Source organism: Ctenopharyngodon idella, chromosome 7, assembly GCF_019924925.1.
Source record: "Ctenopharyngodon idella isolate HZGC_01 chromosome 7, HZGC01, whole genome shotgun sequence".
NCBI lineage: Eukaryota > Metazoa > Chordata > Actinopteri > Cypriniformes > Xenocyprididae > Ctenopharyngodon > Ctenopharyngodon idella.
In genome coordinates, this window is record NC_067226.1 from 16107293 (window position 1) to 16133118 (window position 25826).

At 36.8% G+C, this 25826-nt stretch overlaps 1 protein-coding gene and 1 long non-coding RNA gene across 3 annotated transcripts; one reads left to right on the top strand and one right to left on the bottom strand.

The window, feature by feature from the left end:
- Positions 1–158: 158 nt before the first annotated feature.
- On the bottom strand, positions 159–20190 carry dync1li2 (dynein, cytoplasmic 1, light intermediate chain 2). Of its 2 annotated transcripts, none has more exons than XM_051899653.1 (13): positions 20033–20190; positions 19311–19384; positions 18624–18740; positions 18066–18296; positions 11403–11569; positions 9272–9365; positions 8445–8580; positions 8224–8335; positions 8069–8128; positions 7072–7113; positions 6689–6806; positions 4633–4767; positions 159–3493 (listed from the first exon to the last, which is right to left on the bottom strand). In XM_051899653.1, the coding sequence occupies exons 1-13, from the start codon at positions 20125–20127 to the stop codon at positions 3477–3479; spliced, it is 1398 nt and encodes a 465-aa protein (XP_051755613.1). In that variant the 5' UTR covers positions 20128–20190; the 3' UTR covers positions 159–3476. The 2 variants fall into 2 exon arrangements, with proteins under 2 accessions (XP_051755613.1, XP_051755612.1); XM_051899652.1 differs by having other exon boundaries at positions 159–3498.
- A 459-nt stretch (positions 20191–20649) lies between these two features.
- On the top strand, positions 20650–22754 carry LOC127515722 (uncharacterized). The gene is made up of 3 exons (XR_007930856.1): positions 20650–20771; positions 21217–21284; positions 21731–22754. It is a non-coding gene; the product is annotated as an uncharacterized LOC127515722 (long non-coding RNA).
- The last annotated feature ends 3072 nt before the right edge of the window (positions 22755–25826 follow it).

Consider the following 25826-nt stretch of genomic DNA (forward strand, 5'->3'; position numbering starts at 1 on the left):
TCAAATGATCAGTCCCAATAGACATACTGACAGACAAAATATTAAATATTTGTAGGTCTTAATCAGTACTGTAATGCTGTTGTCTTCTAAAATGCTGTGCATTTTCTAAAATGAACTGACATGACAAGCAAAAAAAAAATCTATATCTCACAAGATAGTTGTAGTCTGGATTTGTATTTTATTTAAGCCAGGACTGAAAAAAGACATTTCCTTATCTTGTTTGCATTAAAAGCAAGATTTCACATGGCCACATACTGCATCAAGTTAAAGCCATACAATCAGACTCACTTTACGGTATAGCACACAAACAGTCCTTTGTGTGAATAGAAAGGTCTTTCAATTCCTGTATAGAAAACTTTGGAAGCCAGAGCATTTTCTCAACATTTTCTTACTTACAGGGGTAAGTGCATATTAGAAGAATTATACAGAACAAAGCAGTCAACTTCCATCCTAGTCTGAATGAAATACATACAAAATGTGCTGTTCATTATATAATTGCAATCATCCCCAACCGAGGGAAAGAAATCAATGAAGCTGAAGCCAAGTAACCGGTTTCTTTTGGTGGCCACCCTTAGACCTTTTATCCATTGTGTGTCTCCTTTGGGAAAACAGATGGGTTCTGAGTTAGGAAGCTTTTTCAAGTACTTCAGGCATCTCAGCAGCTTGTTAGTTTTTTAATTTCTTAGTCCTTTAAGTTGTCGTCTATATTTGCACCAAGCTACTAGTAAAATCAGTAACCGCCAAAATTTGTGTAGGAAAAAAATGAAATGTTTAAATGTTAACAATGCGTTGCTTTTGAAAATTTAACCAAGACAAATTAATAACAGTACTTCACTTTCAGAAAAACGGTTACAACGCCACATCTTTTGGTGGGAAAAAAGAGCCATGTTCACAGGAATGTGTCAGTGATACTTAGTGAGATTTCAGTCATACAGCAAATGCAGAATGCAATGAAATACTTAAGTGCATTTAAGGTTATATGAGCGGTTTGAAAGCAGGTAGAATGTTATGTGATCGGAGGCTTCATTAGTGACAGCCCAAGAAATTCTTTCAGTCTGAATAGATGAAAAACCTTAACCACTAAAACAAGAGGTATATAGTCCAGACTTAATGTTGTGCTTGAATATCAGCAAATGCTTTAGCCCTGCCCATCATAAATGGAAACCGTTAAGCAATATTATGCAGAATAAATGTAAATTTCATTCGAGTTCCTTATCTCTAGTTTGGTATGAGATTTTTCTTTTCATATTTCTAGCACAAGTTCATGCAAAACAACAGTAAACTCTACACATCTTGTGGTCTATTCCCTTGAAGAGCTTAAAAAAAAAAAAAAAAAAAAAAAAAGGACAAAGACTTCAAACTCTAGTGGAAAAATCGGACATTGTACACAGACCACCACAGTAAACAGAGGATCCGTTTTGGAATGATGGCTTCTCCAGGCTCGGCCAAGAGTGGCCACCTGGGAGAAATTTAGAGCAGCTACTCGACATAGACATAACATGTGGATTCTACATCTTTGGTTCCAGATTTCAATTCTCTGCGTTTTCCTTTTTCATCTGAAAATGTAATGATCATTTAAAAGCCACTTTAGCTGCTCCATTTACAGTTTCTCCACTACAACATCAAGGTTAAAAACCTTAAGAAAACCATTACATCATGCCTGTGGATGATTTGTCAAGCTAAACCAACTAAATTAGTTACATGTTCAAGGGCCAAAAAAGAAAAACCGAAAACGGTTGCTTGAAACAAGAAATTCAATATGATACAGTATCAGTAGTGGAAGAAAATGTTGAGAAATTTACTATGAAGACGGACAAGGCTGTTGTATGGACTCAAACCTACCCTGAGTGAAGAGACAGAGCATGTGGAGTGACAACAGTGAATGCTACACTGAAGGCAAAGTCGTCACTTCCAGTGGGCACTGAGGCAGGGCACACAAAACAAACATGCGTCGCCTACAGAAACACCTACGCTGCGCAAGAAACTGGGAATGTTTAATGTTAAACAGTCCTAAAGTTATATATTATATATATATATATATATATATATATATATATTATATAAAATTGCTAAACAAATCTGATCTCATTTGTAAGGACTGACAAAAGACACGACGTACTTGGCCACGTGAGAATGGTAGTAGTGGTTTAAACCACAATTTCAAACTTGATGGTGGGACGAAATGTCCCGCCAAGATGCTAAACACGTTTTAGGTGGACACTGACATTCACTAAAAGGCAGGCAAGCTCCCTATGGCAGCAAAAAAAGAATCTAGGCCACTGAAGTAAGCAAAATGTGTAATTTTAGCAAAAAAGCAAAGACCACAGACAAAAAAACAAAACAAAAAAAAAAACAAATAAATTACATGAAGCTGGACCAAAAAAAAAACAAACAAAAAAAAAAACTATTGACTGTTGATGCTACAGTGCAATTCCTCTTTTAGAGACAAGCACCTCCACTATAACACAGGCACTTGGGAGTTATACTAGGAAAGATGCTGCCCTGCCCCTCTCCTCCAAAAACAACCATAGCCAAAAGAAAATGCTCAGCCTGACACTCATCAATGCTTGTTTCATCTGAAATAGTTCTCCATAAATTGTTAAAATAATTCAATTTAATACAAAATCAAATCAAAGCTCGTATAGCAAATATTTAGCGCATATTTACATAATTCAAAGAAGCGGTGTGGCAATGTCTGCCATTCCTGTATGCTGAAGGCCAATGGGTATGTGTCATTAGTGTCATGACATCAGTGATGTTAACCATGTTAAGTGAAGCTTAACGTCTCACTGATAAAACACAGAGAGAAAATAAAAGCTTGATTTGCTTTCTTCTTTATAAATACATCAGCATAAATGCAACTACGTTTGTACACACTATATACTTTTTGCAAGTACTTCTTGTTTTCGATGAATATGTTTAGGCTTTTAGCAGGATTTGTAGCAGATTGCAACACTTGAAGCGACTGCTCATTGAATGCAGCAGTGCGTTTCTGCTCTTGTCAGGAGGAGGGGAATGGGTGCAGTTAAAGGTGTCCCAAGCCAAGCAAGGCCCCACACTTTAGAGGTTTGACTGCCTCCTTAAGGAGAGAGCACCCATTACCTGACCTGCCATGCCACACCAAAAATTAATCACCACAAATAAACAAACAAACATAGAAAGGGGTCTGGAAATGAAAACAAAGAAAAGCAGTTGCATCTTTTCAAATATCTACCTCTCTTTCCCCCACAACTTCAGAGCCTATACATCTGATAGAATCCCAACACTTTCGGTCTGTTTGCTGATTGATACACAAGGTGGGGGAAATTTTGGTCATGAATAGCATTTTTTTTTTCTCCTTTATGTCATTACATGTTGATTTCCAGATTGGACAATGCTGTTGACGCGCTCATGCCTCGTTCTCCGTCGCTGGGGTGTTGTTGGCCGTTACCATTGAGTCGGGTTTACGAGTCATTCGGTCCAGTTCCGCCTGAACGTCAGTCAAACCCGGCTTCTGCCCTTGGAAAAAAGAGAGCAAGAAAAAAAACAGTAATCTCCTGTAGTTTCTGTGTTGTATATAAAAATAACACAGGCTGGTTATGTGGGAACCAGTTTGGTGGATGAGTGCTGCATGCTGGTATGTGTTCAAAAGCAGCATGCTGTGCGGCTACACGAATGCAAACTTACTGAGAAAGACATGAAAAAGGAAAGAAGAAAAAAAAAAAAAAAAAAAACTGCATGGGGTTCTTTATCAAAGGGAAATTTAATTTACATGCCGGGGCCATAATAGCAGGTAAAGAACAGAAGTGTTAATATATTAGAACTTCATGTAAACAACTAACAAAATATCATAAATGAAAAGTGCAGTTGGCATGAACTTGACATCATTCTAAGTATGAAAACCAGCGAGTATGAGATATCACCATCCATGGTGGCGTCACTCACACAGGCTTTTCAGCCCATTCCTTCTGGATACTCTCTCTGGCTCTAAGGGTAAAACTCCAAAATAAACAGCATTTTCCAGAGGGAGCAAAAGAACATTATGACAGAAGGTGATCAGGTGAACCTCATGAAGGATTGTACAAGTCATAATTCAACCCAAAATCAAAAGAAAGAAAAAAAAAAAAAACATCCTCAGAATGTCCTGTTCTCCATGTTTACGAAGTTTTTGAGAACTTGAGACATTGCATTCAAAAGATATAGGCATATCAGTCACTATGGGCCATACTCATCATCAGGAGTATCTTGAGAGGGTGCATCAGATGGCTTGGGATGACTTTTTGTTTGTGTTTTGCATAAAGAAACCGAAGCCAATATTATGACAATTGTGTGCATTCCTCTTCGCATCAGATGATTCTTTGCCTACACATAGCGCATTAAAATAGTTTAATGTACAGCTAGCCATTGATTATCCTTATGTATGTATGTATGTATGTATGTATGTATATATATATATATATATATATATATATATATATATATATATATATATATATATATTTTTTTTTTTTTTTTTTTTTAATATATATTTATTTATTTATTTAATTTTATTTATTTTTTGGGGGTGGGGGGATATGACCCATACATGGCAGTACTTTGTGAGATTCACCTGTTCCTAGACTTGAGGCTGGGGCTGGCAAAGGAAGAATTTACCTGTTTTCTTGGCAGAGCCTTGTACAGCCGCTCCTGCTCCTGCCCCCGGTGACCCAGGACTGCCCGGAACACCTGTCTTTTTACTTAGCAGACTGTTGAAGAAGTTGGCCAGCACTCCCTCATTTGCTGCTGCTCCTATAAACACACACAAATTAAATATCATGACTTTCAAGTGACAACTGATATTCACTTACACTGGAGGTATTTAAAAGCACATCCGGAATTAGAATTATCACCATTATAATACTGAAAGGGTTATGGTTCCTTAAAGGGTTAGTTCACCCAAAAATTAAATTTCTGTCATTAATGACTCACCCTCATGTCGATCCACACTCGTAAGACCTTCGTTCATCTTCGGAACACAAATTAAAGGATTAGTTCACTTTAAAATGAAAATTACTCCAAGATTTACTCACCCTCAAGCCATTCAAGGTGTATATGATTTTCTTCTTTCAGATGAACACAATCAGAGTTATATTAATAAATATCCTGATGCGTCCAAGCTTTATAATGGCAGTGAACGGAGCTCAAGAAAATGCATCCATCCATCATAAATGTACTCCACACGACTCTGCTTTCCGTATTCAACTTACGAAAAAGTGCAACTGGATGCACTTTCTTGAGCTTCAAACTTGTTGCCCCATTCACTGCCATTATAAAGCTTGGACGCGTCAGGATATTTATTAATATAACTCAGATTGTGTTCATCTGAAAGAAGAAAACCATATACACCTAGAATGGCTTGAGGGTGAGTAAAGCTTGGGGTAATTTTCATTTTAAAGTGAACTAATCATTTAAGATATTTTTCATGAAATCCAAGAGCTCTCGGACTCCTCCATAGACAGCAATTTAACCACCACTTTCAACATCCAGAAAGGTACTAAAGACATCGTCAAAACCGTCGACATGACTGCAGTGGTTTAACCTTCATTTTATGAAGCGACAAGAATACTTTTTGTGCACAAAAACGTAAAGAAAAAATAATGACTTAATTCAATAATATCCTCTTTTCTGTGTCATTCTCATACGTTGTTTATGTCCAGCGCTTCTAGGTTCTACGTCAAAATGCCGGCTCATTATTGGCCGGCTCCTGCGTCAGCATCACACACATATGCCGTACTGCTCACATGTACAGCGTCGCCCAATACTGAGCCAGTGTTCGGACATAAACACAGAAGATCTGCACTGTGCTCACTACGTCAACTGCCTAGGAGACTGACATGAAAGAGAAGAGATTGTTGAATTAAGTCGTTATTTTTGTTTTGTTTTTGTGCACAAAACGTATTCTCGTCGCTTCATAAAATTCAGGTTGAACCACTGCAGTCACATGGACTATTTTAACAATGTCTTTAGTACCTTTCTGGACCTTGAAAGTGGTGGTTATTTTGCTGTCTATGAAGGAGTCAGACAGCACTAGAATTTCATCAAAAATATCATAATTTGTGTTTTGAAGATGAGCGAAGGTCTTACAGGTGTGGAACGACATGAGGGTGAGTAATTAATAACAGAACTGAACTAACCCTTTAATTTCAATGACTAACTACAATGCTCACAAGCTGGCTATTAACTGAAAGATGGTGAAAAATTTCAAAAATGTGAAATATGATACCTGATACCCTACAGGGTGGTTTAAGATTCAATTAAAGTTGATTTAATTAAAGCGACTGAATCTATTCCTGCTGGTATTTGATATGCTGTCCAGCTGAGCTTAATGATGGGAAAATTTCATTTTTCCCACACCAACTGGAACCAGCAGGAATATAGTGTTTAGGGAATTATTCCAATGGTCTCCTCAGGGGGGCAGTGTTTTAAAGAGAAGAACACTGCAAGACAGAGGCAGAGGGATGATCCAGCAAAATAAGATGAGTGTGGAAGAGAAAGAAAGAGAGACCAAAGTGCTCATATTTAGACTCTCACGAAAACACAGTTTTTGCTTGACTGCACAATCATGTGTTATTTGTGCCGTCCTGATGAACAGAGAGCCATGAGATCACAAAGCTTCATTTAGGTTCTGCATCAAGTGGTGCATGTAATCTTGCGAGGTAAGATATCTTACCTTTCATGTTGGGGTCTGGTTTCTTCACCGCAGTCATGGGTGAGACACTAGCCACATTTGTGGGCCCTGTTCGGCCTGTCGGCCTGGGTGAACCAGATGTTGTCCGGGCAGGAGACTCCTATATACAAATAGACACACAAACAAACAAAAAACAGGTGTCAGGAAATTGCAAAGCAATTCAGCAGGGTTAGATTTCTCACTACACAAAATTATCACTAAAGAGGAATCTAAAATGCACTTTAAACAAAGCGAAAGGATTCAGTGGCTTTTGTAAAATGATAAAGCATAAGTGTCAAAACATTATCACACAAAATCCTCAAAGCAGCATAACAATGTCACACTTAAGTGTGTGAGGTGAGTGTGCAGTCTGAAGTCACACTTACTGTTCCTCTTGTGGGAGTGGCTGGCTGCTTGGCTAACAATGACTGTAATAAAGTAAGGGAAGACATGAAAGCTGAAATACTGCTATGCAAAACTTTAATAAAAAGCTTAAATCATTATTTTGAAATGCATATGCTACCGTTCAAACATTTGGGATCAGTAAGATTGTTTTTTTTAAGAAATTAGTACTTTTATTCAGCAAGTATGCGTTATATTGATCAAAACTGATAGTAAAGACATATATTCAAATAAATATGCCTTGGTGAGCATAAAATACTTTTCTTACCAATGCCAAACTTTTCAATGGTAGAGTATTTTAAATTATAACTGACACTATGATGTTGTTTTAATAAATGTACTCAAATTTTTATTATACAATTATTATCTAGCTGATACACAACACTTTGTTTGTATTCCATGTCATACACAGTGATCTTTTTATTTCAAAGACAAAGAAATGAATGCTCTTGGTGAAATCAAAAGCAGCCGCTTAATAACAGTGACAGTGTTTACATGCAGCCTAATATTGTGTTAAAGACCATTCTCAATAAAAGCCCCTCACATAAACACTGTTCACAATTGATTAAACCACATGGAGCCGTTCAGAATATTTGAACCACAATGAGCATCCAGAGAAGTTTGCTTATAATGTCCATTAGGAATTAATTATTGTTTTAAAATTACCAAATATTGTTTAAGTAAACAGTATACGGCACAGCTGACCCTGGATCAGCCAATTAAACAATGAAAAGGCTTCACCAGCTCTTGGCTGGTCAGAAATCTGTGGAACCATGAGGGAAAATAAACAAGTCAAATGGATTTCACTGTAGCTAATCAAACTAATGAGGGACAGCAGGAGAGCTCTGTGAGAGATGCATGATGACGTCAGAGAAGAGATCACTTGATTGGCGGAGGTTCGTTTTGGCTGTCTTTCTAATGTTTAACTTCAGCAGTGAATGACAGAAACCTGAAACCTAAAATTGAAGTCTGTTCTCATACCTGCTGTTTCATGAGGAAGACCTGCTCATCCTCTGCACTGATTTCCTTGTCATGCACCAACTTTAGAGTCAAAAAAGGAGACAAAAGGCCAAATTTTACACAAGCAGTAGACAATTAAGGTGAAATTCTCATTCCTAGGTTTTCTCTCTTCTTACCTTTCGTACAGGAGGTTTTGTTATAAAGTCCTCAAAGGGATCTTCAGGTCGAACTGTTGTGAAGTTTTCATGCAGGATGGCAATTTTCTTTTCATTGTCCCATCCGGATGGACTATGTAGAGATAAAAAAATAAATTAAAAAAAATGTTTTAACAGAAACCGGCTTGACGGACTAATAAAAAGATAAATGCAATGTTTTTAGGGGATTTCAAAGATCTCACATGAACACAGTGTCCTTCTCCACCACTAAGGCAGGTGTTGTAAACTGGAAGTCGTATATTTTGTGGACCATGTATTTGTAGAGAAGGTCTAGGTTCTTCTCCTCTTTGACTGAAGTGTAAATCAAGCCAGCTCCATCTGTGAGACTTGATTAAGGATAAGTACAGAAAAAAAATGTTTGTAATTTTTTTTTTTTTTTTTTTTTACACAAAAAAAAAAAAAAAAAAAAAAAATTGGTTAACTCCAAGTTACCTCACCATGTATGGTAAAAAATCTAATTACATTTTTTGCAAGTAAAAACAATAAACAGCTGTATAATTTACAATGAAAAGCAGTAAAAGGACATTCCTAGAAGTCCCTGCATGATACATCACATATTTTATGTAAACAATAAGAAGAAACCAAATTATTATCAGTAAAGAACATTCGGGCAGTTTGTGTTACATTTTTTTGAGTTAATGTCTAAACAGGAGCATTTGCCACGTTTTACCAACAGGTCACTTTTGATGAACTCTCACTTATCATGTAGCTTTCATTTTTACCACCATGGTGGTTAACGGTACATTTAAAGTAAAGAGCAGATTTTTGTACTTCAAGTAGATTGGTATATTAAAATTAAATAACTTGATGAAATATACGATTATAAGTTGGAAAATGTACAGGACCAATATGCCACCACACAATACTGAAATATTACAGTAAATTTCTGGCAACCACAGCTGCCAGTTTTTTGCAGTAAATTTAAAATGACTTTTTACAGTGTACTGTATAACGAAAGAGTAATATTACAACAGCACAAATGTTAAGACTTTGAAAGTTTGTAGGATACACTGTAGACAGAACCGCCGGATGTGTGACTGAATGAAGTCAAAATGCTCCTCCTTGTAGTCGTGCTCCTTCTCCAGTACACTGACAGCATCACACTAAAAGACAGAGACGTAAATCATTCAGGAAGAAAAAAAAATGTCTTAGGTGCAGTGTGTCTTAACACATCATATTTGAACTGAACAACACAAGAGTGAAAATTGTCATTATTGAGCGAACCACCCCTTTAAATATATTGAACCTCTAAGATACTGTTTGTTTTTAAAAGACAGACACACCATCCTAAAAACAGCAGAGAAGTGCACACATGCTTAATGGTACTCATTACAATGCAGCAGCCATATTTGTGAATGACTCAGGTTGTGGCTGATTGCCAGCCATAATCGTTTTTGGCAGGAAGAGGAGGTGCCAACTAGGCTGCTTAAAAATCCAGGAGGCTGCCATGACCATCACTGCAAATGCAAACTCATCTCTGCATGTCACAGACACTGCTGACCTTCTACTGAACCACAGGACATAATCTCTCACTTAATAATAAACATATCCTGTCTAGAACACTTAAAAAAAAAAAGTTAAAAATGTGATAATACAGCAATGCAATTTATAAATATAGTAAGCTAAACCTACTCCAGATATCTTGAAAAAAAAATTCTCCGTACAGTGAACGTCAATGGCATACAATGATGTTTGGACCTCAGCATTCTTCAAAATATCTTTTGTGTTAACAGAAAGAAGGAAGTAAATGACAATGTTCATTCTGGGGTTAACTGTGTTGCAGTAGGCCAGTGAAATGCTGCTGTTTTTGCAGATCTGTAACAATGATACTAATGCATATTGATAAAAAGGAATTTTGTGCTTTCAAGTAAACTGGAACTGCATTCTGAAATTCAATCAGGCTCTATTCTCCTCTATCCCAGGGTGAGGCTGTTTGATCACTTTGCCTCTTGTTATTGAAGAGAACAAAGAGCGAACATTTTACTCTCAGACCTAAACCACCTCATTTAAAAAGGGGTTGTCTTTCATGCACCCAGGGCTGGAGGGAGGCTAACAATAGAAGAGAACATTGAGCATGTTCTGATCTGAGAGAGCATGTGAGGGGAGCATGGTGAGTCTGCAGCTCTGGACCTGCAGGCTACTGAGACTCCATAAAGAGAGCTTTTCATCCAGTTAAAGACACTCAATGATGCATCAGAAACAAAATTCCCTTAACACTGAGCAAAACAACTCAAAATATCCACTCAAATTTCCAAAACTGTATACCTACACACTCCTATTTATACACAGGACGTACATTATCGTTCAAAAGTTTGGGGTCAGTAAGATGCTTTTTTTCTTGAAAAGAAACTGACATGACTTTCAGCAAGAATGAATTACACTGATCAAAAGTGACAGTTTATAATGTTACAAAAGATTTCCATTTAAAATAAATGCTGTTCTTTAGAAAACATAGTCGATCATTTGCACGTTTTTAGCCTAATATTCCTGCTGCTGTCTGTTTTTAAATGTTAATCAAACAAAAAACAGAAAGAAAAAAAAAGAAATAAAAACGCACTGCTCTTGACTGAATAACTTTAATAAGGGTTAATACAGTGAAGACTGTGCAGTGATATTTTACATTTCATTACCATTGCTGTACCCGAAAATCTAGTTTAGACCTACATAAAAAACATGAAAAGAACCGTTTATTTCATTTGTATATGTTTGTTCAGTTGTATTTATTTGTGCTTTTGCTCACAATTTGATTATTTGTTCTTAGTTTATTGTTATTGACTGTTTATAACAATATTTAAAATTAATATGAGTTAGGCTAGTAGTTTTTGTGTCATAACCTTACCTATTAAGGTTACATGTGTAAAAACAACTAAAACAATAATTTTATTTTATTTTTTATTTATTCCTTTTTTTTCCATGTTGGAGCAAGTAAACATTTGAACCACTGGCCCAACTGGGACAGTAGAAAAAATCCTTGTTGTGTTGAGCCCTGAACACTCCTAAAACTTAATTAAAAAGTGTGCTTCAATAATGTGATTAATTTTAAAAAAATGTTACTACATTTATTGTACTGATATGTAAGGCAATAAAACACCTACTGGACCCAATGTGACGGGTCAAATGATTTTATTACTGTCACCTACCTTTGTGCAAACTATGAGCACTGGAATGCCCAGGTTGTGTGTGAGGACGTTGTCTCCCAGGGGCAGCAGCACACTCTCATCTTCTCCCCCAGCTGCTGGCCCTCTTCTCTGGGGTGAGCTCGGCGTGGCTTCCTCTGGTTCTGCATACTCCTGGAAGGCCTTAACCACTGCAGAGGAGAGAGAGAAAGACACAAGCAGGGTCAAACTTTTATACATATATTTACAGTAAACGGTGTCAGTAGGTACATCATACAGTTGACAACAGAAGCATCACATTACACATTACTATTTACATCATATTGCAAATTAAACCATATTATTTTACAACAAATTCAAAAGAAATTTAAATAAGCAAAGGCTACAGATCATGCAGAGATAAGTTGATAAGCAGACAATGGGGGTTAAACAACATACTGGATTGATGATGACAAAAATAATTTATACCTCCAAGTTTGACTCTCATAATTTCTTTAAATGGCACAACAATAAATTTCTTAGTTGACCTGCAAAAGTTATATAATCTGCAATGATGATTGCATCCAGGCTAATGTTAGCTTACTAGCAATAATGAAATGTATTAATTTTTACTTCAAAAACAAATGACTAACATTTGAAAGTGACAGATAACTTTATAAACATGGAGCTTGACACACAAGAACCTATGATGTTTGTTCTCGTACATCAAGCAAACACGTCTGAGCTGCCTTTTTTTTTTTTTTACCATATTTGGACCACAATGGATGGACAAATCATAAGCAAAATTTAAAAATACAGGGTTAGTAAATGAATAGATATTTAATTTTGTGGTAAACTATCTTTTTAAGTCTTAAATAGCCTCAACCAATAACAACCCATACAAATATAGAGAACATCGACAGATTTAGGACATTCCAGTCAGGTTACATAAGACCAAAACAGATACCAAAAAAAAAAAGGATTACACTACAAAAATAATAAATAAATCTTAGCATAGGCGAGGATTTGTAGCATGGTTTTTGAACCCAACAGTTCATTATCTGTTGTGTAACAAACTGCCTGAAATCATGACTTGTTGTGGACACATTTGAGCAGCCGATGCCTGTAGAAGAGCAGCTCAAATGTGAACAGATCTGACAGCATATTCTCAAGAAGACCCTGTCTGTGCCCTACATAACTCCTCATCCTCACATTACAGAACACAGGAACATCAACCAAAAACAATGTTAGTCACTGCTGGGCTGATACACAGTATAATAAGAGGGCATGGTGGTGATGTGCAGGGTGGCTGTATTGGCAGTAAATACAGTGGGTGGTGAGGGAGGGAAAGGGGGAGGAACTTCCTCAGGAACCTTAAGAATGCAGCTCCAGATGACCCAGAAACCAGGCAAGCTGCACAACTTCCTTTAACGTACTGTTAAAGGAACCACATGCTGCAGGAATAACAGACACGCCAGTCTTAAAAGCAGATTAAATATAAACTACCATTTAAATGTTTGGGGTCACTAAGACTTTTTTGGTTATTTTTTATTTACTTTTTAAGAAATTAATACTTTTATTCACTAAATTAATACTTTTATTCGGTTCGGTACGTACCTCGGTTTTGAAGTCACGGTTCAGTCTGGGTTCTAAACTTTTTATTTTTATTTTATTTTTTATTAAACAGTGGTTTAAGGGGGAAAAAAAATATCTGAAAAAAAAAAATTTTGTAAACTAAATAGGGAGCCCTTACTTGCACATTACTATAATATTAAAGGTTAACAGAGCCCAAACTATTAGCTTAAATTCAGTTGCTATTTATTTTTAGATATAATTTTTTTTTTTTTTGCATTAAAGGGATAGTTCACCCAAAAATGAAAATTATCTCATGATTTACTCACCCTCAAGCCATCCTAAGTAATCCATACAACTCCATGGGGTTAACTAAGGCTTTCTGAAGCAAAGCGATTCATTTTTGTAAGAAAAATATCCATATTTTAAACTTTATAAATTCAAATAACTAGCTTCCAGCAGACAACTGTACGCAGAATGCACAAGTCGACATGCGGCAAACGAGTAATCCTCTGACGCGATGTATGACGTAGGATGTTGGAGTATCGTAAGCTTACACGCCTCTCGTGGTTCAAACAAATAGGGCTGTGCAACAAATTTAAGCTCCTCTTCTCTTATATCGAAATCCTCCGAAACTTCTCTTTAAAAATTATGATGATTTGTACGATGATTTGCTCTGCTCCATCCTCTGCGCCTCCGCATTCATCATTACGTTGTGCATCAGGTCAAAGGATACTCCTCCGCCGCAAATCGACTTGCGCATTCTGCGTACGGTCATCTGCCGGAAGCTAGTTATTTGAACTTATAAAATTTTAAATATGGATTTTTTCTTACAAAAACGCATTGCTTCACTTCAGAAGGCCTTTATTAACCCACTGGAGTGGTATGGATTACTTTTTTTTTATGGATGGTTGCATTATTTTTTACTTCAAAAGCAGCCCCCCCATTCACAACCATTATAAACCTTGGAGGACTAAGGATATATGATTGCGCTCATCTGAAAGAAGAGTCATATACACCTAGGATGGCTTGAGGGTGAGTAAATCATGGGGTTAATTTTCATTTTTGGGTGAACTATCCCTTTAACTTCTAAATCAAATTATAAAATTATGTTTTTACTTCAATTTGTTGTTATATAATTATTTATACAGTGGCTGTCATTTTCATGACAGATTTATTTAAACATGCATTAAATAATCAAGACATCACTAACAGCTTATGTAAAATATAATGAATATATAGGCTAATATAGTGCATATATTTATCGAAAGAGTTCAGTTCTCTAGTGAACTAACAAGCTGTGGACACTGAATGACTTGCTGAGGTAAATGTAATGCTACATGACATTGTTTACAAGCGGTTATATTGATGTCTTTCCACAGTTGAAACACTGAGCGATTTCACAAGATATATGTTTCAGTAAGTTATACGATTTCTTTCAACAAACCTTCAGATGTTCGTTCATGTTTATATTCTGTAACTAGTATTAAAGAGGAAGTGATGATCACGTTCACTCACACTCTGCGTTGCCGCTGGAACTGAGGAGAACATTAAAGAGCGTCAAAACGGCATTTTTTGCTTGAATTTCATGATAAAATGGACAGAATTTGGAAGATGACACTTTGTTTCTTATCAAAAGTAACAAAACGTGAAGCTTATTGCGATTATTGGTGATTAGTGGTGGTTAGGCTACAACGCTGTATTCGTTGTGTACACATACCAACACATACCGAAAATTCATGGGACGAATACATACTATTACACCCCTAATTACTATTTAATGAAATGTCAAGGATTTTTTTTTTGTTACATCCCTAAATATTACACAATATTAGTGGGTTTTTGTTTGTTTGTTTTTAACTGTAGTGTATAAACTGGATTCATCATATCACACCCTGTGATGTAGAGTTTATATACATGTTTCCACAGGAGCCAGCGATCAAGATAATCTGTTGCAAACCAATAAACTACTGTGCTCTTTTTTGACAAAGAGTCCATTAGGAAATTTATTATTTCCAGAAGGCAAGCCGTTTACCATCTAGTGATTCATCTTAAATGATAATAGCCAATAGGCAAGAGTTCAATATCACATGGCACCATCTGCAGACATTTTTAAATAATAGCCTTGATTCTACTGCCTCATGTTATCTCCACAGTTCTCTAAACAAACAGGCTGAAAAACATAGTGAACATTTTTTTAAATAACTTGATCAGCCTGTTTTAACCACACAATCAACATTAACAATGCGGTAATATGTAACTTTCTTAAATCAATAAGACTGTATTACCGTAATAACCTCAATCAAAAGAAGCACCAGTTTACAATCACTCTCTACTGTCGACTTTGACCAGCTTCCACAAACAAGGGTGGGGACGGTCAACAGAATACACACATCCAGTGTGCATTTGCAGGTATTAAGCCATCAGTGCACTAACAAGTGCATATATCAAATCATAATGACAAAAAACTAAGTTGTAAATACCAATTAATTAGTGTTGTTTTTGTATATATATATAAAAAAAAAAAAAGGCTACAAGGCCACACAGAAAAGAATTTCCCAACTACATCCACGTCTACATAGAAAAAAAAAAAAGTTCAGTCAGTGTGTTAGCTGACTAAGAGCTGTGAGACGGTATGTTTTAGCACAGTGGTTTGGAGTTGTGCTTGGGTGTTGTGCTCATGCCCTGCTTACAGCAATGAGTCGAATGTCAGGAACGTCAGACTGAGCAGACCATGATGCAACGCCTTGAAAGAGAGGCTGAACTGTCCTTCCCACTAGAGTGCTGCTGACATCACTGAATCCGGTCAGATGTAAGGAGTGAGCAGAGGCTTGTGCTTCTTAAGATAATCTCAGCAGTGCTTAAGGAAGCAACGGCTCTTTTACTGGGTGGGTCAGTTTTACGAAGCTGAGAGCAGCTTAAGGCTTAATGTGTTTGGACATTAATTCAATACATCCAACATTAGCCAATTGTGGGATGTGAAGTTAAAAAATAAAATATACACCATGCTCAAAAGTGTGAGGTCAGTAAGATTTTTGTAATGTTTTTGAAACAAGTCTCTTACGCTCACCAAGGCTGCATTTATTTGTTTAAATACACAGTAAAAATGTGAAATATTGATAGAATTAAAAAAAAAAAAAAAAACAGTTGGAAACCTTGGTACTTTTTTTTTTCTTTTCTTTGATGAATAGACAAGGAGGAAAAATAAATACTTAACGATCACATATTTAGTACAGTATTTAGGATAGTACAGTATAACAAAATCAATTTCTGAGCAGAAATTAGCAAATGAGGAACAGTGGATAGGTCACTAATATTGAAATAGCAACTTCAGTGGATCCTATTTCAGCCTAGATAATATATTAAAATAGGGAATGTAGGCTATTCACAAAAAAAACTGTAAATATGGGATGATGTGAATGATGTTTCAATGAAACATTTAAAACCACGTTTTAAATGTAAAAAATAAATAAATAAATAAAATAAACATTGAAAATCATCACAGAAAGCATGTTCTGTATGATGAAAAAAAATATTGGAAAGATAAACACCATACATTAAGGTGGTGGTCACAGAGCTAGTGATTCAAACTGCCATCAAATGTGTTGTAAAACCACTGGGCTTTGTATTTCATACGCAAACTAAAAAACAATACCATTGCCAAACCACTTCCCCGTTCTGCTGTCACAGCCCTGTTTATAGGGCACACGCAGAAACAGTCATCCTCAGAAATAGCCTCTCACTTTATGTCTGAGCACTCTGCCTCTCACTCACACTAAAAAAAACATTCAGACTTCTCAAACGCTATTGTACCAGCTTTATGTTTTGTTTTCATAACGCAAAACACCAAGTCATCAAATGCATGGCCAGTCAAAAGTTTTAAACTTTTAAAATCCAAAATATTCACTTCAAGCCCTAATAAACAACAATACCATTTAGAAGTTTGGGGTCAGTACAATTTAAAAGAGAAATTACTACTTTTATTCAGCTAGGACACATTAAATTGATTAAAAGTGACAGTGAAGACATTTAAAATGTTGCAAATGATTTCCATTTCAAATAAATGCTGTTTTTCTCCCCTTTTGATTCAAAGAATTCACGGTTTCCAAAACTGTTTTTAACATTCATAAGAAAAGTTTCTTGAGCACCAAATCAGCATATTGGAATGATTTCTGAAGGATCATGTGACACTAAAGACCAGAGCTGAAAATAACATTTTAAAAAATATTAAAATAGGAAAACTGGTAAACTGTAATAATATTTAACAATATTACAGTTTTACTGTGTTTTTGATCAAATAAATGCAGCTTTGGTAAGGGAAATGTTTTCAAAAACATTTTTAATTAATAAACATAATTTTGACTAATACTTACTAGTGAAACAGTATTTGTGACCACTCTGATTCTAACAGCAAGAGTCTGACAACACAGGTCATGCAAATTCAAAGCACAAAGAGTGCTTCATACCCAGACTATCACTAAACCATCCTACAGTGCAGGCGGTCCTGCTCTCATAACTCATAATAAAACTGGATTAGGACTCATGAACAAAACAATTTTAATAAAAGCATATGATGCCCTAGATTCACATGACTTTCTATATTACTCGCTGAATTCATAACAGAAAAATGTTCTATAATGTTTAAGGTTCATTCTTCACTATATCAAAAAACAGCCAACCAAAAACAATAACCTCTGCACCTGCTGTGTTACAAGGTATTTATTAGTGTATTTACTACTGCACCACAACAATATATAAGTGTCACTGTCTGCATTTGAATCTAAACATTAACATATGATAATTCAAAACATACCAGAAAAGGAACAGAACTTCTCCAGAGAAGGCACATTTGTAAACTGACATAGCTTAAATGTTAAGTTGTATCAACATTTATATTCCCAAATCCCACCTGCCTGATATGGGTTGATATTGTACTGCAAACAAGTTCCTCTAATTGAACAAACATCCTGCAGCTATTCATGATGACCAGTGACCACTTAAGAAGAATAAGATGTCTAGTATAAAGATAGATGCCATGCACATGTAATCACCCATAATCACACTGCCCCCTGCAAGCAAACAGTAAGGTATTGGTACTAATACATCCTAGTAGTAAAAGAGCAAAACAGCACTTACTCCTCTGCTCCATCTCTCTCATTTCCTCAGGTGGGATCTTCAGTTTGTCCACGTGCTCACGCAGTACACTCGCCCACTTCTGCAAAGACTCCATGATGGTCCAAGGCCGTGACATGTCCACCACAAACACAACTAGACTGTCCTTCAATGACTCAGAGGTCACTGCAAACTTCAGCAAGCCTTTGTGGTACAGGTCTCCATCCAGAATCCACACGCTGCAGCGAGTTAAATCTGGAAGAGTTTATTGTAAATAATAATAAAAAAAACAACTGAATAAACTGCATTTTCTACAGACTGAATAAGTATACCCAAAAGAGAATAAAATATTTATTATATAATTTTTCATGTCATTCTAGTCTTATGTAATTTGTTTACAAAACAATATATGAATATACTGTTTAAAATACAATAAACTTTTAACACAAAACAGGCAATTAAATAGTTAAATCAAAGCTATGACAACTAATCATGCGCAAAAGCTTCATAATTCTTAAATATTACTTTGTTAATTCTGTTCCTTCTTTATCACCTTCTTTGACCCAGTTTAAAATCACTTACCCTCTCGATCTTCATCCTGGACGCTCAGGTACAAGTATTCCAGCCCTCTACCTTTCTTACTGTGCTCGGATCCTTGAAGTTTTGTAATGAGTGTGGTTTTTCCTGAACCATCCTCCCCTGAAACATCACCAGAAATCATATCACTCATAAATCATGACACATTGGTGCACTGAATAATAAAATCCTAAGAATGTAAAGACAAAGAAAATTACTTCAGATTTATGCCTTGGACAAAGTTAAAGAGATAGTTCACCCAAAAATTAAAATTATTCAATCACTCACTCACTCACTCACTCACTCAAAACCTGTATGACTTTCTTTCCTATGTAGAACACATAAGATATTGTGATATTTTTTTTATCATTACAATGGAAGTCAATGATAACCAAAACAGTTTAGTACCAGCATTCTTCAAAAATATCTTCATTTGGGTTCCACAGAAAAAAAGTAAGCCATACAGGTTTGGAACAACATGAGGTCGTAACAATATTTTGGGTGAACTATCCCTTTACCAGCTTCATACATTGAATTCAAAGATATTTGCTGAAGGTTGCACATGTATTTAAATGAAGCAGAGTACATGTCAAAATTATAACTGTTACACAAAAAAAATAAATGCACTTTTAATAAACTATGAAATTGGATTGAGAACAATATTTATAAAAAAAATAAAAAAAACACACATACCGAAAAGCACTATATTTTTCCCAGAGGGCAATTTAGAGCTTGAGCGTGTGGAAACTTCGCTGAGGATTGAAGTCCTGAAAAACAAAACAAATGACCACCGATCACTTGCCATTCATGACATTAGCAGACATGGGCTTTAAAGCGTAGTCAGTAGTTGGATGTTTAGTTTCGTCTGCAGACGAACTGTAACTATGTAATATAATGTTAACAAAACATCCACAAAAAGTCCGTTACCACAATGAACCCCTCACACAAGAGATCGATGTCAATCAACCGTTAGATTCTACCAGAAACGCAAAACAACAGTCAGTTCCCTGACACTCATCATAAAAATCATCACCCGCATTCAAATTTAATTAGCAAAGCTTCATCAGAAACGACTTGAACACTACAGATCTCATGTCAACCGTTGAGTTTAAACAAATGCTAGTCAGTAGCACACAACATACACCAGTGATCATGACATGAGCAAATAAACCGAGACAATCTGCGTCCTAACGTCTCAGAAGACTTTCTTTATTATTTAGCCCGCTGTAAAGGTCTAAAGTAGCCTGATCCAGACTTTGCTGTAAGTTTATGTGAAGTGTTTTGGGCTCATCCGGGACCGGCGTCTGAACTGGGCAGCACCCGGCTGGTGACAAAGCAGCACATCACACTGTCAAATAAACTGACTCCTTGCAAAATCCGCTGCACTTCTGGACACTTTGAGGGTATGAGCGTACCAGAGATTTTGTCCTTCATCATCCTCGTTGCTGTTTTCCATAGTGTCGCCTGTCCCGGCTGCGCCCAGTAGCTTCTTCTCTAAAACGGGAGCCATCTTGAGTGTAGAGGCACAAAGGGAGGCGCACACTGAGCGCCTGAGGACCTCACATGAGATGCTCCGCGAATTACCTATCCTACTACGGCGAAGGACTAGCTCATGAATATTAATTACGTACCGTGTCGTTCTCCCAGTTAAAGCAGACGTTAGTAAGTGGGTGTATGAATATTAATTAGGCACATGACAGGTTCGGGATGTACAATTGGTTCCAAAGCGAAGGCAGTGACTAAATTAATATTCATGAAGAACGACTTCACCGTAGTACGAGTTATAAATTATCGCACAGTGCTCTTAGAAAGATAAAAACAGAAACACAACTTTACAAAACCCGAAAGAAGAGCACGTAATGTCACCGAATGGTTCCTCAGAACTCGTACTTTTTACTTCGCTTGTTTAAAATACTATGCAGAACACATGAAATCATAAAATACTTTTTGCCCTGATGTTTGTAATTATGATCAGGCATTTGAAAAGGCAGCACTATCCGCGTTGGCTTGAATGATGTCATTTCAGACTTTGCCGCGCGCGTTGATGTGATTCGCGCACTGATCTGAGGACAGTTGTGTGGTTTGCTTTTCCATGGTGAAGATCTGATTCTGGATGTAGGGAGAGGAAACTGAACGGCATATGAGACGACGACGGTTTGCGAACCCGCCTGAATCAGAATTCTTCATATATCAAATGCAAATTTTATTAGGCTATAGAATATATATAGACCTGCTACTAGTTGTAGTAATGTAGTAGGCCTATTGTAGTACGATACTCTTATCCCAAGTCATTTTGGACCTGTCTTCAAAGAATGGGTAGTATTCTATAAACATCTCATATATATATATATATATATATATATATATATATATATATATATATGAGATCTTTAGAGGTCACAAACTTGTTAATGTTATTTTATGTAGATTTTAATATTTGTTTTGTTTTAATCTATCGATAGCCTATTTTTTTACCCTTTGTAAATCATTTTGTTCTTAATCAAATAAAACACGTTTTCCTTGTGTAGCCTGCTGTAAGTAGCATAATCAAGAACGAGAACTGAGTTTTAATAGGTTAAGTTTTTTTTTTTTTTTCCAGGGTGGAAAAGTTTTGTTATCGATAAAGTGCAGTGACGACATCTGCCGGTGGAAAGATCACATGACAACGTGAGCTTAGACCAATCATTTTACTAACAGAGGGTACATACAGTAAATTAAGAATCTCACCTCCATCGTTTTTGTTAGTAACTTTGGTATGTAAAAAAGCAATCGAAAATAATTAATATAATGTAAGTTGTAAATGAACAAGTAAATTAATACACACATATATATATATATATATATATATATATATATATATATATATGTGCATCTCAGTTAATTAGAATATCATGAAAAAGTTCTTTTTCTGTCATTTAATTAAAAAAGTAAAACTTAAATATATTCTAGATTTATTAGACAAAGTAAAATATTTCCAGACTTTTTTTGTTTTCATTTTGATGATTACAGCTTGCTGCTCATCAAAATCAAAAAATCAGTATCTCAAATTATTAGAATATTTATTTTCAAGTTCTATTAAATTACCATTCTCAGGGTATAAATTCTGGGTTTAGGTCAGTAATCCCAACAGCAGTCATAGGGAAGTCTGCTGACTTGACAGTTGTCCAGAAGACAATCATCAAGAACCTCTACAATGAGGGTAAGCCACAGAGGGTCATTGCTGAAAGAGCTGGCTGTTCGCAGAGTGCTGTGCCAAAGCATATTCATGGAGAGTTGACTGGAAGGAAAAAGTGTGGTAGGAAAAGGTGTACAAGTGAAAGGAATGACCACAGGCTTGAGAAGATTGTCAGGCGAAGCCGATTTAAGAACTTAGGAGAGCTTCAAAAGGAGTGGACTGAAGCTGGAGTCAGTGCATCAAGAGCCACTGCACACGGACGTCTTCATGAAATGGGCTACAACTGTCACATTCCACGTACCAAGCCACTTCTGAACCAAAGACAACGTCAGAAGAAGTGTCTTACCAGGGCTAAGGAGAAGAAGACTGTTGCTCAATGGTCCAAAGTCCTCTTTTCAAATGAGAGTAAATTTTGCATTTCATTTGGAAATCAAGGTCCCAGAGTCTGGAGGAAGAGTGGAGAGGCACAGAAACCATGTTGCTTAAAGTCCAGTGTGAAGTTTCCAAAGTCAGTGATGATTTGGGCTGCCATGTCATCTGCTGGTGTTGGTCCACTGTGATTTCTGAAGTCCACAGTCAACGCAGCCATCTACCAGGAAATTTTTGAGCACTTCATGCTTCCTTCTGCTGACAAGCTTTATGGAGATGCTGATTTCATTTTCCAGCAGGATTTGGCACCTGCCCACACTGCCAACGGTACCAAAAGCTGGTTCAGTGACCATGGTGTTACTGTGCTTGACTGGCCATCAAACTCACCAGACCTGAACCCCATAGAGAATCTTTTTTTTTATTGAGTGCATAGAAATGAACATACTTTTCAGAAGCCTGACATTTCTGTTTAAAATATCCTTTTTTTTATTGATCTTATGAAGTATTCTAATTTATTGAGATAGTGAATTGGTGGGTTTTTGTTAAATGTGAGCCAAAATCATCACAATTAAAAGAACCAAAGACTTAAAGTACTTCAGTCTGTGTGCACTGAATTTATTTAACACACAAGTTCCACAATTTGAGTTGAATTACTGAAATAAATGAACTTTTCCACAACATTCTAATTTATTGAGATGCCCCTGTATATAAACATACAGAAAACAGGTACAGTGGGTACGGAAAGTATTCGGACCCCCTTAAATTTTTCACTCTTTGTTATATTGCAGCCATTTGCTAAAATCATTTAAGTTCATTTTGTTTCCTCATTAATGTACACACAGCACCCCATGTTGACAGAAAAACACAGAATTGTTGACATTTTTGCAGATTTATTAAAAAAGAAAAACTGAAATATCACATGGTCCTAAGTATTCAGACCCTTTGCTCAGTATTTAGTAGAAGCACCCTTTTGATCTAATACAGCCATGAGTCTTTTTGGGAAAGATGCAACAAGTTTTTCACACCTGGATTTGGGGATCCTCTGCCATTCCTCCTTGCAGATCCTCTCCAGTTCTGTCAGGTTGGATGGTAAACGTTGGTGGACAGCCATTTTTAGGTCTCTCCAGAGATGCTCAATTGGGTTTAAGTCAGGGCTCTGGCTGGGCCATTCAAGAACAGTCACAGAGTTGTTGTGAAGCCACTCCTTCGTTATTTTAGCTGTGTGCTTAGGGTCATTGTCTTGTTGGAAGGTAAACCTTCGGCCCAGTCTGAGGTCCTGAGCACTCTGGAGAAGGTTTTCGTCCAGGATATCCCTGTACTTGGCCGCATTCATCTTTCCCTCGATTGCAACCAGTCGTCCGGTCCCTGCAGCTGAAAAACACCCCCACAGCATGATGCTGCCACCACCATGCTTCACTGTTGGGACTGTATTGGACAGGTGATGAGCAGCGCCTGGTTTTCTCCACACATACCGCTTAGAATTAAGGCCAAAAAGTTCTATCTTGGTCTCATCAGACCAGAGAATCTTATTTCTCACCATCTTGGAGTCCTTCAGGTGTTTTTTCATGTGTCTTGCACTGAGGAGAGGCTTCCGTCGGGCCACTCTGCCATAAAGCCCCGACTGGTGGAGGGCTGCAGTGATGGTTGACTTTCTACAACTTTCTCCCATCTCCCGACTGCATCTCTGGAGCTCAGCCACAGTGATGTTTGGGTTCTTCTTTACCTCTCTCACCAAGGCTCTTCTCCCCCGATAGCTGAGTTTGGCCGGACGGTCAGCTCTAGGAAGGGTTCTGGTCGTCCCAAACGTCTTCCATTTAAGGATTATGGAGGCCACTGTGCTCTTAGGAACCTTAAGTGCAGCAGAAAATTTTTTGTAACCTTTTTTGTAAGCCACAATTCTGTCTCTGAGCTCTTCAGGCAGTTCCTTTGACCTCATGATTCTCATTTGCTCTGACATGCTCTGTGAGCTGTAAGGTCTTATATAGACAGGTGTGTGGCTTTCCTAATCAAGTCCAATCAGTATAATCAAACACAGCTGGACTCAAATGAAGGTGTAGAACCATCTCAAGGATGATCAGAAGAAATGGACAGCACCTGAGTTAAATATATGAGTGTCACAGCAAAGGGTCTGAATATTTAGGACCATGTGATATTTCAGTTTTTCTTTTTTAATAAATCTGCAAAAATGTCAACAATTCTGTGTTTTTCTGTCAATATGGGGTGCTGTGTGTACATTAATGAGGAAAAAAATGAACTTAAATGATTTTAGCAAATGGCTGCAATATAACAAAGAGTGAAAAATTTAAGGGGGTCTGAATACTTTCCGTACCCACTGTATATAAACATACAAAGAAGAAACTAGCAAAATAGTCTAATATGGAAAGAATAGAAAATAAAGACCTCAACTAATGGATATGTGCTTATAGGTGCTGAGATAATGATGGACATTGTTGTCCACATCATTCAGGCCCAAATGAAGTGTTGGGGTGAAGGGATGACAGCTGAGGCACTGCCACAATTATATCTAGAGGCGATTCCCTCAGGCTGCTCCATATGGCCGGGCAAACTGAAACTGTGCTTCACTGGCATGAGTGGAGGGGTAAGACTGGGGGTCTCCTGGGATAATTAGCATGCCAAAGCCCTGACTCATATAGAGGCCTGTAACCTGACCTTTTTCCTTTTATTCTTTAGCCATTAGCACCCTGCTGCCAAGAAAACATGTTCTTTTACTGACACAAGGAGTCAAAGCACCAAACCCTCAATTGTAAACATCACATTTTAATGAATTATTGTATGCCTTTTGTTTTGTGTTTTTGTCATTTTTAGTTGTTATTGTCTTTATATAATAACCCTGATAATAACTGCAATGAGTCTTATTTTAAACGTCAAGATTCAGCTTTTTTTATCTAGCTTTCATAAGGGTTCCACTTGAATTTATGCACAAAAAAAGATATATTATTTTAAATGTTATTCTTGTAATTCTGTCTTTCATCAATATTCACATCCTCTTGTTCACAGGCTTTGAGATCTGAACATTACTCCTGATGCACCATCATTCTTCAAACACTAGAGGCTGCTGTCTTCTTTTTTCCCCAAAAAAGAAAGCTCCTGAGCAAACATGATTGTTGTTGTTGTTTATTAGACATGAGACATATGATTAATCACATATGATACGCTTGCCAAACATTCTATGGGGCATAAGCTCACAGATCATAAACCTCTCAGTCTGGGAACTCTGTAACCTTGAACTCTCTGCCTGGAATAGCTGGGCATTTTAACAAATTACCAGCAGCTGACCGAAATCAAAACATTGTGCAGTTTTTAGACATGAATGTAGATAATTGAAACTGTCAAGAAACAAAACATGTATTTACACTTTTCGCTCAACACCACAAGCTCATATTTTAAGTATCTGACAGTAAAATCCTGTGTTAGATTGCATGATTTCTAATCTTGACATTTAGCCTAGTTCAAAAAAATGCAAGCTGTGCTGTAAAACACGCAGAACTAGAGAGAGGAAACTAGTTTCTCACGACTATGTTTCATCGCATTCCATGTGTCTAGCAGTGATGAAAGGGCGGCGCTGGTTCATTCCTCCCCTCAGTGTGATTTAATCATGAGCCTGGGATGAAAAAAAAAAACTATATATATATATATATATTGTC

What these genes read in the sequence shown, in the direction of transcription:
- dync1li2 (XM_051899652.1), bottom strand. Translation starts at nt 20,127, where the DNA reads ATGGCTCCCGTTTTAGAGAAGAAGCTACTGGGCGCAGCCGGGACAGGC. An exon ending in GAGAGAGATGGAGCAGAGGA is followed by an intron (nt 11,570 to 18,065) that starts GTAAGTGCTGTT and finishes TCTCCTCTGCAG; the next exon opens with TGGTTAAGGCCTTCCAGGAG. An exon ending in ACCAGACCCCAACATGAAAG is followed by an intron (nt 4,768 to 6,688) that starts GTAAGATATCTT and finishes GTGTGTTTATAG; the next exon opens with GAGCAGCAGCAAATGAGGGA.